This window comes from Orycteropus afer, unplaced genomic scaffold, assembly GCF_000298275.1.
Source record: "Orycteropus afer afer isolate SDZICR_OR568_19922 unplaced genomic scaffold, OryAfe1.0 scaffold00270, whole genome shotgun sequence".
NCBI classification, from domain to species: domain Eukaryota; kingdom Metazoa; phylum Chordata; class Mammalia; order Tubulidentata; family Orycteropodidae; genus Orycteropus; species Orycteropus afer.
Genome location: NW_006921857.1, coordinates 4,306,846 through 4,323,374, shown reverse-complemented (window position 1 = coordinate 4,323,374; position 16,529 = coordinate 4,306,846). Strand labels below are relative to the sequence as shown.

The following is a 16,529-nucleotide window of genomic DNA, read 5'->3' as shown; positions in this document are numbered from 1 at the left end:
GTGGTAAACTGTGGTCAATGACATGAGACAAAGTATATGTGAACTGCTGTATGGAAAGTGAATTTGCTCTGTAAATCTTCACCCAAACCACAAAATAAAATAAATAAAGAAATAATAAAAAAAAAAAAAAGAGGGGGAAAGAGGGTAGTTTTGTCTTAAAGTAGAATGTCTGGTCGTCCCAGAACATGAAAAATAGTAAGAGTTAAATTTAAAAATGTGTAGTAAGTTGTAGAAGATTTGAGGGAAAGTGAACTTTATTTTTCTTAGTTTTAATACCTGCAAATAATAAGTGTGAAGAAATAATGAAGTACGTTGAAACTTTGATAACCTTAGATCAGTTTGGGTGCATTTATTCTTAAGATGGAAAAAGAATGGTGACTCTTTCACTTCAAAATGTTACACTGACAATATACTTTCTATTAAAATATCATAGTATTTAAGAGGAGTTAAGTGGTATGAACTAAAACCCTATGTCATGACAGGCTTCCAGCAGTGATGAGTTCAAGTAAATGTTAACTATTACATAAAATATATTTGGCCAGTGGAAATGAAAATTGGAAAAGACTGTAAATAGATCACTACAAATGATTTCTCCATGTAAATGAATTATACAATTAAGAATAATATCTAAAAAAACAAAAAAACAAAAAAAACCAAATTTTAAGAGTGTCTTTCAGGACTCTAAAGACCCTTACCTTAACTCCATTCCTCCCCATCTGCCCCACAGAAAACAGTCTCCCCAACACATACCCAGAGTGCTGTAAAAATTTGGTCAGGGGTCTAGACCAGATCCATCAGGGCAATACCCATTACAGCAGGTTCCAACCAGTTTAAATTATGAAGGAAATCCTGGCAGTTTCATTTGGACTCATATACCATTCACCATGGCTGATTTACATTAATATGTTATTAACTACCTTATCCCTGAAGAAAGGCAGATGGTATCAGAGGAAGCTAGAGCAGAATCCAACAGACTTCATAACCTCCAGCCTGAAAATCTAACCAGGGGCCACAACCATCAAGAACAGATCCAGAGTGGGATCCTAATAACCCAGAGGACAGAACAAGGTTGGAGTACATTGTCACAGGGCTCCAAAGAAGGGGGTTCCAAAGCAAATTCAAAGGTTCAGGAAGTACAACAAAGCCTCAAGGAAAATCCTTCTGATCTCCTTAAATGGGTATATAAAACTTAAGCAGTCTACCTCCAGTAATAAGAAGAATTCAAACAAAACAACTGAGTCTATGTGAGGACTGGCAGGTAAAATTCGTAACTCCTGAGAAATCAAGTACCTGTTAGTATTCGTAAATACTGTCATTGGATGGGTAAAAACCTTTCCCTGCAGCATGGAAAAGCAGCAGAGGTGAGTAAACCCTATTAAAATCATCTCCAGTTTAGTTTGCTAGTCTCAGTTCAAAGTAATTATGAGAGAACATTTGCATCTCAAATTGTCCAGCAAGTAACAGAAGATTAGTCTATTGACAGGAAAAACTAAGAAGATGAAACACACTTTTAAGAAGACACTAGCTAAGGTGTGGTAAGAGACCAACTTATCTTAGATAAAACTTTTACCTGACCTTTTGCCCCAGAAGCAGGCTTAAGTTAAGCCCATATGAAATATTATATGGGAGACCATTTTCTAGAGTGTAGCATCCTAGTTATGCAGGAAAGGGAGACCTTAAAATTGTTAAGGAGTTAGTTATTTTAAAACATGTATAAACTTTATCTGCAACACTAACCAGTTTACTTACAGCAGGTTGTTATGTCCTACAGATACTCCCCTCCCTAGCTTCTATCCAGGTGATTGGGAATGCAACGACTGGACTCCCAGAACCAACACCCTCCACTCTTACTAAACTCTTACACCGTTGCCAGCCAGGAGGACTAGTTCTGGTGAAAAGACACACTGCTACAGGATTAACCCTACGTTGGAAGGGATCTTGCACTGTGGTTTTGACTACACCCACAGCTGTGAAAGTGAATAGCTCCATACCATGGATTCATCGCATGCATCTGAAGCCAGCACCTCCCGACTCACAATAATAAATCCTCAAAGACCCCAATCAACCTCTCAAGCTAAGAGTGTCTAGTTCCCCTGTTTCACAGTCTTAACTTACTTATGTTTATGTACATGTTGGTTATAGGGTTGTTTTTTTTTTTTTTTGCTGGAAAGTATCCCCTACCCAGTTTCAATGAACAGTAATTGAAGGTACCACAGGACAAGTGGCCTTCAAGGCCACTCAGCGTGACGACCTTGAAGCTTTCAGTTTTAAAGTAGATTCACACACCTTAGTATATCCCAGGGTAGGAAGGAGTTACTCATGTACAGTCACTAACTATGGGAACACCTATATATATCCATGCTCCCCAAAACACTTGGTTTTCTTACTCATTTGACCTAGACACCTGTATATCTACTTATGCGTTCAGTATTTCTGTTAGTAAGGTTAGGCCCTGGTCTCCTTCATGTACATCGACCTGGTTTTGCACCTCAGTACGTATGTTAACCCAGATCAATGTATATGAAGGAGACCAGGGCCTAACCTTACTAACAGCCTCAGAATACCTTAGGCATAAAAGAGTTCCCATATTAATTCCTCTACTTGTGGGATTGGGAATTGCAGGGTCCACAGCCACAGGCATCTTGACCCTTATCATCCAGGACCAGGGCTTGAGGGGACTAACCCAAAACATCAACATAGATTTAAGTGGACTAAAACTCTCTATCTCAGAACTCTCAAAGCAAGTTGAATCCCTAACTGAAGTAAACTTGCAGAATAAAAAAAATATAAAAGAAAGGCAAAATACACTAAACTCAAGTAAAGGATGGTACCAAAACTTATTTGACTGGTCACCATGGGCAACAACCCTTGTTACTAACCTGATAGGTCCACTAGTGTTACTTCTACTTGACCTCATCATTGAACTCTGCCTGTTAAACACCCTAATCAAGTTCATACAGAATAGGATTGGGGCTGTGAAACTCATGGTTCTTAGAACCCAGTACACGACCCCTGATACTCAAGAACCAAATAATGGATCAATGATTTGATTCTCAAACAAAAACAGTAGGGAATGAAGTAAATGATTCTATTTTGCAATTTTTGTGAGAAACCTACTTCCTTCTTCCTTTGCTAAACCAAACATCCCTGAGAAACCCACTCCCCCCTTCCTTTTTCCTGAGAGCCCTGCTAATCTTCCTTTCCCTGAGGGCCCTATTAATAGTAATTCCCAGAGTCAGGAGCCCTCATCCTGCCAACAGAAATTCTCAGAATTGAGGACCCTCACTCTGAATTGTGTGTTTCTGTTCTAATAATACGCTGACCACCAATCTTCCTTAAAATAGTAAGCTGACCATTAATCTTCCCTGAACAATAACCTGGCAATTTATCTCACTTCTGTAACACGCTTGCTTGCAGTCCTAAGTTATATAAACATGCCTGAAATCAGGCTCGGGGCTGCAGTTGGGGAGAACACTTTAGTTCCCTGCAGCCCAGCTATAGCTGAATAAAGACTTCCAAATTCTGGACATTACAGTGGTCATCAATTTCTTCTGAACCCACAACATTAGGCACTACACTACCAGAGCTCTCTCCTGAGTGAAGTGATGCCTCTAGCTTATGCACTTAGTGAACCTTTTTTCATAATGCACTGATTTTGCAAAATGAAAAGGAGGACATGTCACCTCATAGTATTGTCAGTCAATGAGATTGTACATTCTAAAAGCAAATTTTGACAAGGGAAGGGTGGAACCCATAGGTGAAAATGGTGGGGAGGAGAGAGAAGAGCACAGAATTAATAAGCAGAGAATTTTCATGCAAGCTTCAGCTCCTGCACAAGTTTGTCAAAACAGCTTAGTTTTTCCTAGATGAAAACTTTAAAAGCTGGTGTTTGGACTGAATAATAGTGTGTGGTAGTTAAGTTTGTGTATCAACTTGGCTAGGTCTGGTTGAGTGGCTGGGCAGCTGGATGTAGTTATTCCCCATGGTGAGATTAGTAATTAACTCCATGGTGGACTCTACTGGACCAGCTGAGTAGCTGCTTTAGGGATGTGGTTTGCTTCCCATAGATAAGAAACAGCTTGGGGAATGGTCTCTAGTTCATAGCATGCTTAAACCCTGCATGTAGCCGGGTCATTGTTCAGTAGCCTGCCATGCCCTGCTAACCTTGAGACTTTCAATGAACTTGAATTAATGGCCTGCCATTGGTAACCCTGGGATTGTGCCATTTTATTTGTCGACCTTAGGCTTGTTAGCCTTAGCAGCCAGTAGCTGCCTGAGTGAAGAGATGCCTCTAGCTTCAGTGGGCTGGGAGCAAGAGACAGAGCTGAAGCCCAAGGTCGAGAGGCTTTCATACAGCCTCTAGAGCCTGGCACTTGGAACTTGGATTTCTAGCCTGCCAAACTGTAAGAGAATAAACTCCTGTTTTTTAAAGCCATCCAATTTGTGGTATATCTGTAAGAGTGGCACTAGGTAACCAGAACACAGTAGGACAAAATCTTCTGTGATTATTAGCTTTCCACTCCCTGCCCCAGCCTCCTTTTCCTTCTTGTCCTGGTGAATTTGTGTCGTAGTTCGAGTTCCAGAATAATGACCAGAAAGTCAGCTATAGCTGAGAGAGAAGTTTAATGAGAGGATAGTAACCTTGCAAGGTTGAGACACATGAGAGGCAACGCCATGCGTGTACAGTAGTTTTTGAAGGCTGTGGGGTACATGATTTCAAAAGACCTTCTGCAGGCAGGTGTTCATAAAATCCTGACCCTTTTGCGAAAGCGAGGAAGCTGAACAAGATTGTGATGAATTCCTAAGATAGACCTCAACTTCCTTCAGGCTAGGTGCTTGCTCAATCTCTTTCTAAGATGGAGTCTGTGTGTTCCAACATGGATGTCAGGACTTCTTCTGCACAGGTGTATTCTGCTGTTTGCTCTTGATTTGACTGTTGATCTCATCTTGGATGGGCCATCTCAGTTCATCAGGCAGTAAAAGAGGGCAGGGAAGCACAGGCTCCAAAACCGGTTAACTCTGACCATAGATAGTGGACTAGAACACATTTAAAGGATGGCCTGTTACTAAGAAATGCCATCTAAGCAGTAAATTTATACTTGTGTTATTTCTTTTGCAGTGTCCCTTTCTTAGTCTCAGGATCTGAGGAATAAGATTGGCCTGTCCTGTGAGCTGTTTCTGATGGTTTTATGATCTTAGGAATGTGGTTGCAGGGGCAGGATTCCTATGTGATTATGGCTACAAGTGGTAGAATAAAGCAATGTTTAAATTGAACAAGATTAACATGGAGCTTTAGGTTATGAAGTTAGAACACACATTCATCTCCCAGAAATTCTGATCTGTTCATACTACTACATTTGAAGCTATAAGTAAGTTTAAAAAAAGAGGAAAAAAAAAAAAAAAAAAAAAAGAAAAAGAGGAAGTTCCCTTCCTTTGATTATCGTGCTGCACAACAGTGTGTGTGTTCGTGGTAGTGGGTGTGGGGAGGCCATCATATCCCATGGACTTGCTCATCTTTGACCTCAAAACCATTTTTGAATGGTTCGTACAGATTGCTGGAAGACTGTTCATACAGTTGCTGAAATAGGCCAGGCCTGCAGGATATAAGAGTAAGTTTAGATTTCCGAGGACGTTTGTTTTTCTAAACTCCTTCTCCTCCTTTCAAAATCTGGCAAGTGTTACTAATCTTCAGCTCCGCACGAACCCACAAGTGTGCATGTGTGACTCGGCCGGGTTCAAACCAGGCCACGCCCTCACCCTCAGGCGCACACTGACACAGAGAGACCAGATGGCCTGGACGTACTTCTGGATTTGGCAAAGCTCCTTCTCAAGCCACTAGCCCCAAGGCCCACTCAGCCTCCTCCTCCTAAAGGGGACGGCCCTGAGGCGCTGTGCCAGAGCAGAGCGCAGAAAGAAAGTTTTGGAGTCCCGAGAAGAGTTGCGAGGATCAGCTCCGCGGGCCGCTGGAGGAAGGGAACAAGAACTGAGAAGTCTACTCTCCCAAGTTTGTGAGACAGTCGCTGCGTCCCGGGGCGCCTGCGGCGCAGCGCACTGGCGCGGCTAGACTTCAGCCCTCTGGGTGGAATGGGACGCCTGGTCTGGATCTCAGGCGGGCACTAGAGGATCGGCCAGAGCCCGGGGAGGAACTTCTCTCTCGAGCTGTCGCTGTGGGCCTTCATTGTCTGCAGCAACTCTCCGGAATCGAGAGGGGGAGGACTGGATCGCGCTTCCACTGGGATTCGTCAAGAGTTCCGGCGGCAGCTGCGCCGGTGGCGGAGACTCTCTTTGTCCTTCTAGGACCTCCCTCCCTCCTTCTCTCCCTCCCTCTTGCGGATTCGTGGATTTAGTTGTCCGAGGCGCCAGCGCCCCGGGTGCTAGCAGCCGCCCACCCCAGGGGGCGTTCAGGGTCACTCCGCTACTTTCTCTTCACCACTGAGCCGAGCCAAGGGGGCTGCAAACGAGAGGGAGGCTCAGGCCCCTGGCCGCAGGATGGTGGCGGGGCGGTCCCGGGCTCGCAGCCCCGGGAGCTGGCTGTTCTCCGGACTGTGGCTGCTGGCGCTCAGTGGTTCTGGGGGGCTGCTGCGCGCCCAGGAGCAACCCTCCTGTAGAGGAGCCTTTGATCTCTACTTCGTCCTAGACAAGTGAGTACCTGAGATGGTCCAGGATCTCCTGGTGAGGGCGGCACTGGATCAGCCGTGATTGGGGAGGCTTAAGGATGGGTGTGTGCGCCCCGCGCAGGGTGTAGGAAATCCGTTGATGAGTGCCCCGTTGCTATCTCTGTCTGAAGGGCAAGTGCTCTCGGATTTGTGAGGGTTGGGAACTGGATAGGGTGAGAGTGGTAGGAGGCGGACCACTTGGCTTCACTACTTGCAGTCATGGGTCTTTTGGAGAGTGGGAGGGTGGCCACCTAGGACAGCATTGGCGTCCTAGGAACTGAAACGGGGCGCTTTTACTGCCCCTCCGTTCTCCCATCCCCCGGTCCCCTTTTCCCAAGCAATCTAAACTTTGCGTGGGTGGCTTTTCTTTGATCACTTCGTTTTCTTCCCAGCCAGGAAAAGCCTGGGGTTAACATGCCCAGTGTGGTTTGCTAAGCAAGATTTTTGTGTTTACTTTTGAAAAGCCATGTTCTACTCTAAACCATTAGCTGACAGGTTGTCTCCCAAAGATGGGCTGGGCTGACTTCCTTGGCTCTCACAGTACCTAAGCTTCAGCTACAGATGATACCTTTAGTTTGGTTGAAGAAGAGGCCAGGTCACCTCCATCTGCACTGGTGTTGTAGAAGGAATCAGTCTGTTTACATTTTATGCTGGTGTTTAGATTTTCTAATCAGTTCAATTTCATTTTTCAGGTCTGGGAGTGTGGCAAATAACTGGATTGAAATTTATGATTTTGTTCAGCAACTTACTGAGAGATTTGTAAGGTATACATTTTCCCACTTTACTTTTCTAATTTGAGGTGGAGAGGAAGTAGACCAAGGCTCAGAGGATATGCAGGGAAACCTCTTCTGAAATGTTGATTTTTTTAGTGCCTTAGGTTGGTTATTGCACACAGCCTGTTATTGAGGCAGCCTTTGAGTTGGTTAGGGCTTATTTCATCTGGATACCAGAAACTTGGCTTATGTTCTGGGGAAGCATCTTCAAATACTATTCCAAATGTCTTTTGCTTTCTAAATTTTCATATGTTTTGAGTTTTAGTTATGCTTTCTCATAATTTATCACATTAAAAATTTTATGCTACTAATATCCATAATACACTTGCCACACAATTCTTAGTATAGTAGAGGTCCTTATTAAAAAAAAAAAAAAGTGTTAGAAAACTTCAAACGAGTATGATGTGTTAATAACCCACTGCCAGAAGAGGCACTTGTGTGTATGTTTAAAGAAATTGACTTTTGTTTACACAATGTGTGGGTGTGTGGTGGCTTAAATTTTCACTGTTCTGTATGTGCAATAGGAGCTCTGGTAGCATAGTGCCTAAGGCACTTGACTGCTAACCAGAAAGCTGGAGGTTCAAAGCCACCAGCCACTTCTCAGAAGGAGGTTGGGCAATCTACTTCCGTAGTGATACTGCCTTGGCAACCCAAGGAGGAGTGGCTATGACTTGGATCCGACTCAATAGCAGTGAGTTTTTTTTTTTTTTTAATATGTGCAATAAGGAGCCCTGGTGGTACAGTGGTTAAGCATTCAGCTGCTAATCTAAAGTTTGGCTTTTTGAACTCACCAGCCACTCCTCGGGAGAAAGATGTGGCAATCTGCTTTCATAAAGATTACAGCCTTGAAAACCATGAGGCAGTTCTGCTCTGTCCTATAGGGTTGCTATGAGTTGGTGTTGACGCCACAGTGGGTTTGGTGTTTTTTTAGTATATATGCGATAAGTCTCACTAGAATACACTGGGGGGAACAAAAAGAAGAAGCATAACTGCTATGAAATCCAACATACTCTCTTATTTAGAGGTAACTAGAAATAGTGGTATCTCCTGTTCAAAAATAGCTCCAGGAAACCAAGATTTTGAAGTTTTCTTTCTTTTTAAATATAAAAAAATGCAAGGAGCATATGTAAACTTATCAAGATAATGGGAAGGACACAAATAGGAGTTGTATTATTAAATATTGCTTCTTTCAATCTTGTTAGCCCAAATGTTTTCTGTAAAACAGGCTGAATGATCAAAACATTTTGAAAGTCATGTTGCAAGTAACTTCAAACAATCTGCAGAGTCCTAGACAATTTTTGTTTTCATTATTGGCAACAGTAAACTTATCCTATAAAAATATATTCTTGTCCATGTTCAGTCATTAGGCCATTGCTTACAAGGACAAGTATAACACTTAATTTCTGGATAGTGGCTGAAGTAAAACTCTCTAGGAAAGAAAAATAAAAAAGACTATATTTTTAAATATCACAGGCAGAAGAAACTATTTATAAATGTTCTGATTCAATCTGAATGTGTGTTGCGAGTATCACATAGATGTTGATCATTAAGCAACAGATAGTTTCAATACAATATTTTAAAAAGCTCAGTTCTTATTTATTTGGTCTGGTTTGCAACTTGGAGTTCTGTAATACATAGTTGTATGACTCAAGTTCAATTTACTCAATTACTAGCCACTACATAAGAAAATGGGAGCTCTGGTAGCATAGTGCCTAAAGCACTTGACTGCTGACCAGAAGGCTGGAGGTTCAAACCCACCAGCCATTCCTCAGAAGGAAGATGGGGCAATCTACTTCCGTAGTGATACTGCCTCGGAAACCCAAAGAGGGGTCGCTGTGAGTCAGGTCTGATTCGATGGCACATAACAACAACAACAACAACATAAGAAAATATCTTAACATTTGTATAAGGCTTTGAGATAATTCTCATCTTTGGTTTATAGATGTTAGTTTCAGATCTTAGTGAATGGTTGCATAATGTGTCCTAGAAATGAGAACCATTTTGTGAGACATTTATGCCAAATCTTGAGAGATGTTGCTGACTATTGCAATTGTTATTAATTGTAAATATGATGACTGAGACATGGGATATTGAAACTGTATAAGCAACATGAACTTTGTTAGTTTATGTTACGTTTTCCATGACATTATTTAAGTATTCTTATTTCAGAATGACTTTTGCATGGACTCATGTCATAATTGTGGTAATTAAGCCAAACTAGCTGTTTTTCTGCTCTAAATATTGCTGAGGATAGCCATTCTGAAGGGTCTGGCCTCCTTTAAGGAGATACTGTAAAGCACCAAAGCAAGAAGCATTTTCTGCAAAAGAATTTTACACTGACCTGGAATTTACTTTACTGTTAAGGAACCCTGGTGGTGCAATGGTTCAGCACACAGCTGCCAACAGAAACTTCAGTGGTTCAAGTTTACCAGTGGCTCTGCAGGAGAAAAGACCTGGCAGTATGCTCCCATCAAGATTTTAGCCTAGGAAACACTGTGGGGCGGTTCCACTTTGTCATATAGGGTTGCTATGAGTTGGAATCGACTTGCACACATATGACAACAGTTAGCCTCTTTCTAAGTGCAAGTCTCTGTGGGCTATAGAAGAGTGCTCCTGTGCTGAGAAACACTGACTAAATCCAAAGTGACTTACCCAGTCATGTTAAGCAGAGTTAGTGTATTTCCTTAGAAGTTCCATTTAAAAAAAGCCTGGGCCATTCTATAAGACCAATTCATAATGAGACTCCCCAGCTATATATATGTATTACATCAATATCTCTTTTTAAAAAAATGTTTTAACTGTCTTTTTTTTTTTTTTTTCAGCCCTCAAATGAGATTATCTTTCATTGTATTTTCTTCTCAAGCAACCATTATTTTGCCATTAACTGGAGACAGGTTAGTGCATTATCATTTCATTGCAGGCTTTTAGTAGAGACTAATCTTAAAGGAATGATTGATATATCCAAGTGGTGATTCAGGTCTCTCAGTGGAATCAAGCAAATGCACAGACAATCCATCCTTCTTCACTAATAAAGAGGAAAGAGGTATGAGGAATATAAAAGAGCAGATAATCCAAAATTAATATAATTTACATTGGCTTTGAAATATGCAAGGTAACCAAGATTCCTTTCTTAGTTGTATATTCACTACTTTCCACCTTTTCCAATGTCTACTTCAAGTTCCTTATTTAGATGTATTAATGTATTAATCAACCAGGGACTTGAAGTACATTGGGAAGCAGAAAGATACGAGTCTTTTTGGATAATTTACTGGATTCCGGAGATATCCTGGATCTTCAGTTTTCTCTGAGGTCCACTGATGTGGAATGCATTTCTGTTTATATAGAGATTGAAAGGATCTTGCTTTCTATTTAATTATATCTTTATCCATCTATTTATCTAATACATTTCAATGTCAATAACATAACAATATTTCAGATGACCATTTCTATGTTATTTGAACCCATTTGGCAAGTTGAAATTAGTCATTGGCGTTTTGAAATGTGACTGCTTTCCATGGAATCAGTTATACTCACTGGACTATGAGTTCCACAGTGGGAAGGGACATTGTCTTGTACAGTTTTATATCTGCTATTTCAAACCACAGTGTGTATGCTCAATAAATTCTTGTTAAATGAATGAGTTAGTATTATTTTGAATGTAAATGTCTCCAAATTGCAATTGGAGCAATGGAGGCTGGTATGCTTTGTTTTGCACATGTGGTTTTTGAAAATGTTGTCTGTCAATGTAGTTTTTATAGATAGGCTTTTTCCCCATAAAATGTCAGTCTATGACATGATTTAAATGGGCTCATGAAGAGAATTTGTAATTCACAGATCTGGAAAATGATTATTTATCGTCTGTCTTCTAATCTGTGCCTTTTTTTTTCTCTCTCTCTTTTTAAATTTATTGAGGTTTGGGTGAATGTTTACAGAAGAAATTAGTTTTCCATTCAAAAATTTATACATTTTTTGTTTTGTGGCAGTAGCCATAAGCCCCTCTATGTAACAGCATTCTTCCCTCTTCCTCCCTGAGTTTACTGTTTCCATTTCTCCTTTTTGCCAGTCCCTTCCTGGCTTCTGAGCTTTGTTTTTGGGCAAACGCGGCTCTTTTGGTTTCATATGCTGGGTTGTTCTGAGGAATATGTTCTTCATGGGTATTATTGTTTACTTCATAGGTCTCTCTATTGTTTGGCTAAAAGGTGATACCTAGGGGGTGGGTTCAGTTCCAGGTTTGAAGAGTGTCAGATAGCTACAGATTTGGGAGTTCCACTAGTCTCTATCAGATAAGTAAGTATGGTATTTTTTTTAATGATTTTGAATTTTGTTCTACGTTTTTTCTCCCACTCTATCCAAGACCTTCTATTGTGATCCCTATCAGAGTGGTCAGTAGTGGTAGCTGTCACCAACTAGTTTTTCTGGTCTCAGGCTAGTAGAGGCTATAGTTCACATGGTCTGTTAGTCCTTTAAGGAAATCTGCTGGCGTAGTGTTAAACACATTTGGCTTCTAACCAAAAGGTCAGCAGTATGAACCCACCAGCTGTTCTATGGGAGAAAAATGAGGCAGTCTGCTTCTGTACAGCCTTGGAAACCCTATGAGGCAGTTCTATTCTGTACCATACGGTCACTATGAGTCTGAGTCACCTTGATGGCTGTTTTTTTGTAATTATTTCTTTGGACTAATTATAACCTTTAGTCTTTGATTTTATTCACTCTTCTTTGGCTTGAACAGGGAGAGACTAATAGCTAGATCTTAGATGGCTACTTGCAAGCTTTTAAGACCTTAGTTACTAGTTACCAAAGTAGGATATAAAACATTGTCTTTATGGACTTTGTTATGTTAATTGGCCTAGATTTCCCCAGAGACTATGGTCCTAAGCTCCCAAGCCTAGTGTCTCATACCCTCAGGGTTTGGTTATGGCTAAGAAGTTTCCATAAATTTTCCCTCTGAATGCTCTACTCTATACTTGGATGTATTAACAGCGTATGCAAATACATAGGTAGAAATATCCTCTGTTAAACCTATATAATATATATATATATATATGCTTGTGAGTGTAGACCCATTCACCTTCTCATACCTGTTCAGCTTGCATGTCTACCTATATATCCACTCATAAATTATTGTTTGTTATTACTGTTACTGCAGAGTTGTATGTGTAATAGTATTTACCGTTGTTGCCTTTAATTCAGAGCAAATTAGTTTTCTATTCAGTAGTTCATACGCATTTTGTTTTGTGACATCGACTGCACTCCCCACACTGTAACCGCACTCTTCCCACTTCTTCCCTGTGTTTACTGTTTTCATTTGTCTTCCCTGTCCTTTCTTGCTTTCTGAGCTTTATCCCTTTTGACCTCATGTGGTTGACTGTTCTAAGAAGTGCATACCTCCTTGTATTATGTTTAATCTTATAATTATAAGCCTATCTGTCATTTAGCTGGGAGCTCTGGTAGCGTAATGCCTAAGGCACTTGACTGCTTACCAGAAGGCTGGTGGTTCAAACCTACCAGCTACTCCTCAGAAGGAAGGTTGGGCAATCTACTTCCATAGTGATACTGCCTTGGAAACCCAAGGAGAGATCTCTATGAGTTGGGTCTGACTTGATGACACATAACAACAACAACAACATCATTTAGCTGAAATTTGAGCCATGTGTGGTGGTGGTAGGGTGGTGGTGAATTAAGTTTCAAGCCTGAAGAGCTATAATCTCAGAGGTTCCTCTAGTCTCCATTGGACCAGTAAATCTGGTCTTTTTTTGTTTTGTCTTTTTAATTTTGAGTTTTGTTCCACATTTTACTCCTACTCAATTTAGCACCTCCTGTTGTGATGCATTTTAGAATGGGCAGCAGTGGTAGCAAGGCACCATCTCGTTCTTCTGGTCTCAGGGTTATGGAGGCTGTGGTTCACCTGCTCCATTAGTCCTTTGGACCAACTGTTTCCTTGTGTCTTGGATTTTCTTCATTTTTCTTCACTCTGGATGGGGAGAGACCAATAATGGTACTTTAGATGGCTGTTCACAAGCTTTTAAGATCCCAGTTGTTACTCACTGAAGTGAGATGTAGATTGTTTTTGTAGACTGTTATGCCAGTTGACCTTGGTGTCCCCGAGACCATGGTCCTGAGCCTTCCTTTGTGTTGGTCATGTTGTGCAGACCTCGCCATTATTGTATATTGCCTTTCCCTTTACTCAAGCTAATGCATGTCAACTCTGTGGTTAGTGATCTTTCCTTTCTTCCTCTCCCATCCCAAAGGATGTTTCTGCATGCAAACATTTGCTTGACTTTTTATAATAGTGGTTTCATATAATAGCTGTCCTTTTGTGATTTACTTATTTCACTTAGTATAATGTCCTCCAGGGTTGTTTTGTGCTTCTGTTGGAGAGGAAATTACTCTGAAGGTGGGACAGACCGGCTTAGATCCTTGTTGTCCATATTCACTCTTCCTTTCCATATTTCCTTATGTGCATCTGGGTCATCAGGGACCAGAGAAATAGTAGTCTATAGCAACCCACATACAACAGCTTTCTATATCCAGTTATATAAGAAAACTGTTACTGCATTTATGAAAAGAAATTTTCTCTACTGCCCAGTTTAATTTCCAAAGAAAGAACTTTAGATGCAGTGTCACTTTTAGAAAAAAAGAGAGAACAATGTAACATTTATGGCAAAAAAAAATCATAGATACATGTACCATAAATACATGTAAAATATATACACATACATGCACACACACATTCATATATTTAATATCACTTAGCATGTTGACTTTCCGTAATTGTCAGTTGCATATACTGTTCTGGGTTCACTTCTAGGCACTTTGTTTTTGGGTTCTCTAACACTTTGAAGATGTAATTTAGTCACTGGTCAACCCGATTAGTATTGTTTAGGCATGTATGGAAAGAATTTAAGTCTTTAATCTAAGTTAGTGATTCTTCTCCTATCACTGGTTGCATCTAATAGGGAGAAACTGGAATGGGACAGAGGAAGTTTCCCTTTTAAGGGAAACTTAAACTTCTCTTTTAAGGGAAACCACTGAACCACGTGTACCTGAGTTTATATTCTGGCTCTACAATTTATTTGCCAAACAATCATGGGAAACTTACTTGTCTATGTCACAGTTTTTTCTATCTATATCATGATGATGATGATGAAGATGATAATGATAACAATATCTACTTAATAAGGTTGCTGTAGTAAGGATTAAAGTTAATGAATGTGGAGAATGTAGGACAGAGCCTGGCATCTAAGTCTTCAATAGATAAAAGCTTTATTATTATTATTATTGTTCTTATTATCTGCGTTTAGAGACTATGCAGAAGTCTGAGTGGTGCAAAGGGTTAAGCATTCATCTACTAGCCAAAGGTTAGTGTTTCAAATCCATTTGGAGGTAGCTTGGAAGACAGTCCTGGTGACTTGCTTCTGAAAGATCAGAGCCTTGAAACCCTATGGAACAATCCTCTTTTGCACACATAGGATTCTCTTGAATTGGAATGGACTGAATTGCAACAACCACCGAGAATATGCAGTATTTTAATGAGCAGGGAAGAATTAGGCTTGTGTGAAGGGAATACTGTTCTAATGAAAGGATTTCTAATATTCCAGAAATAATTTTAATCGTACTCTTTGCAGATTATTTTATACCTAGCTGGCTTCTCTGTCTTTTTAAATAGAAATACTTTCTCTTTTAATGGATTTCGCTATTTGCAGCACATTGAATTAGTTTGCAGTGATGGAAATTACATCGAGAAGGTCCAGATTAGGGTTCCAGTGTTGCCACTTACTAGCTTGGAGAAGTCATCTACTCTGAGTGTCAGTTTTTATGGTTATAAAATGTGCCATGTTATCTTGAGAGAATTGCTGAGAAGATCAAAGTAAGACAATGTACAGAAAAGCACTTTGTATATTGTAGAATGATCTCTAACGAGCAATTCTTTCTTCTCCTACATTGTGTGTTTTACTAATTTTGTTTAATTGAATTAGTAACTTCTTAAACGTCTATGGTTCTCTATATTTTAATATAGAGTCACTTTTCATCCATTACACACATTTAAGTGTGTGGGAACAATTTTGTCTTTAAATGCCAAACCTGGAACAAATACTTTGACAACCATTTCAGGTCTTTAATTCAAAGTCTAGAAATTGGAATTATACACATAAACTTTCTTAGTGTCATGTGCCACACTTACAAATAAACCTGAGTGCATGAGAAATGCAAAGGTTTAGTGGAAATGGTTTCACAACTTCAGTTCTGTTACTCACAGTTTTTTAGTGCCTTGGTAAATATGAGAAGTACCTCTTTCGTGTTTCTCAAAGTGTTGCTAAAGATTTTCAGTAGAGATTAGGTAAGATTGGAAGACGGTAAGTCTTTCCCATAGGGCTGTGTCTGTGTCACAGTTTCAGCATGGTATTCATCACTATGTAAATGCACAAAGCAATAATACATATGACAAGAAGTTATCAGTTATACATTTTATATCATCATCATTTTAATAAATTATTCTTCCAAATATTTCAATTTGGAGTATTCCTTGTGTTTTGCTCTTCTCTCTGGATTTTTATCCTCCATATATCTGCTAGTCCATCTGCTCACCTACCTATTTGCCTGCCTACCTTATCTATGATATATTGAGCACTGTGACCTATGGGGAGAACACAAAGATGAATAATCCAGTGTGATGGAGAGTGGAGGGGAGGAGTGAGGGATTGGGCACATACATCCCAACACAGGGTGAGATGTTGATTCAATATAGAAATATCCAACCACTCAATGTTAGAGAGTTTGGAATCAGGACTAGTTTTAAGAAATATGTTTCATGATTTTGTTACAAAATTGGGGATATTTGAATGTGCTCAGTTCTGTTATTATCTTAATGCTATATTAGTGCTTTAATTGAAAACATTTACTGAGCATTAACTGTGTGCAAAGCAGTGTGCAAAGTGCTTTCCATGCATTATCTCAATCATCATGTCCATTTCAGGTAATAGATAGTACTATTTTTTTTTTTTTTTTTTAAATTGTGATTTGGGTGAAGATTTACAGAGCAAATTCACTTTCCATACAGCAGTTCACATATACTTTGTCTCATGACATTAACCACAGTTTA

General features: G+C 40.1%; 1 protein-coding gene across 1 annotated transcript in view; it reads left to right on the top strand.

Moving 5' to 3' along the window:
* Positions 1 to 6,453: 6,453 nt before the first annotated feature.
* Positions 6,454 to 16,529, top strand: part of ANTXR2 (ANTXR cell adhesion molecule 2) — a 147,549-nt gene continuing 137,473 nt past the window's right edge. Inside the window, exons 1-3 of the mRNA XM_007950375.2 lie at positions 6,454 to 6,641; positions 7,349 to 7,420; positions 10,252 to 10,323. Of these exons, the coding sequence (XP_007948566.2) occupies positions 6,490 to 6,641; positions 7,349 to 7,420; positions 10,252 to 10,323 (296 nt within the window). The 5' untranslated portion in view covers positions 6,454 to 6,489. The remainder of the gene's footprint in view (positions 6,642 to 7,348; positions 7,421 to 10,251; positions 10,324 to 16,529) is intronic.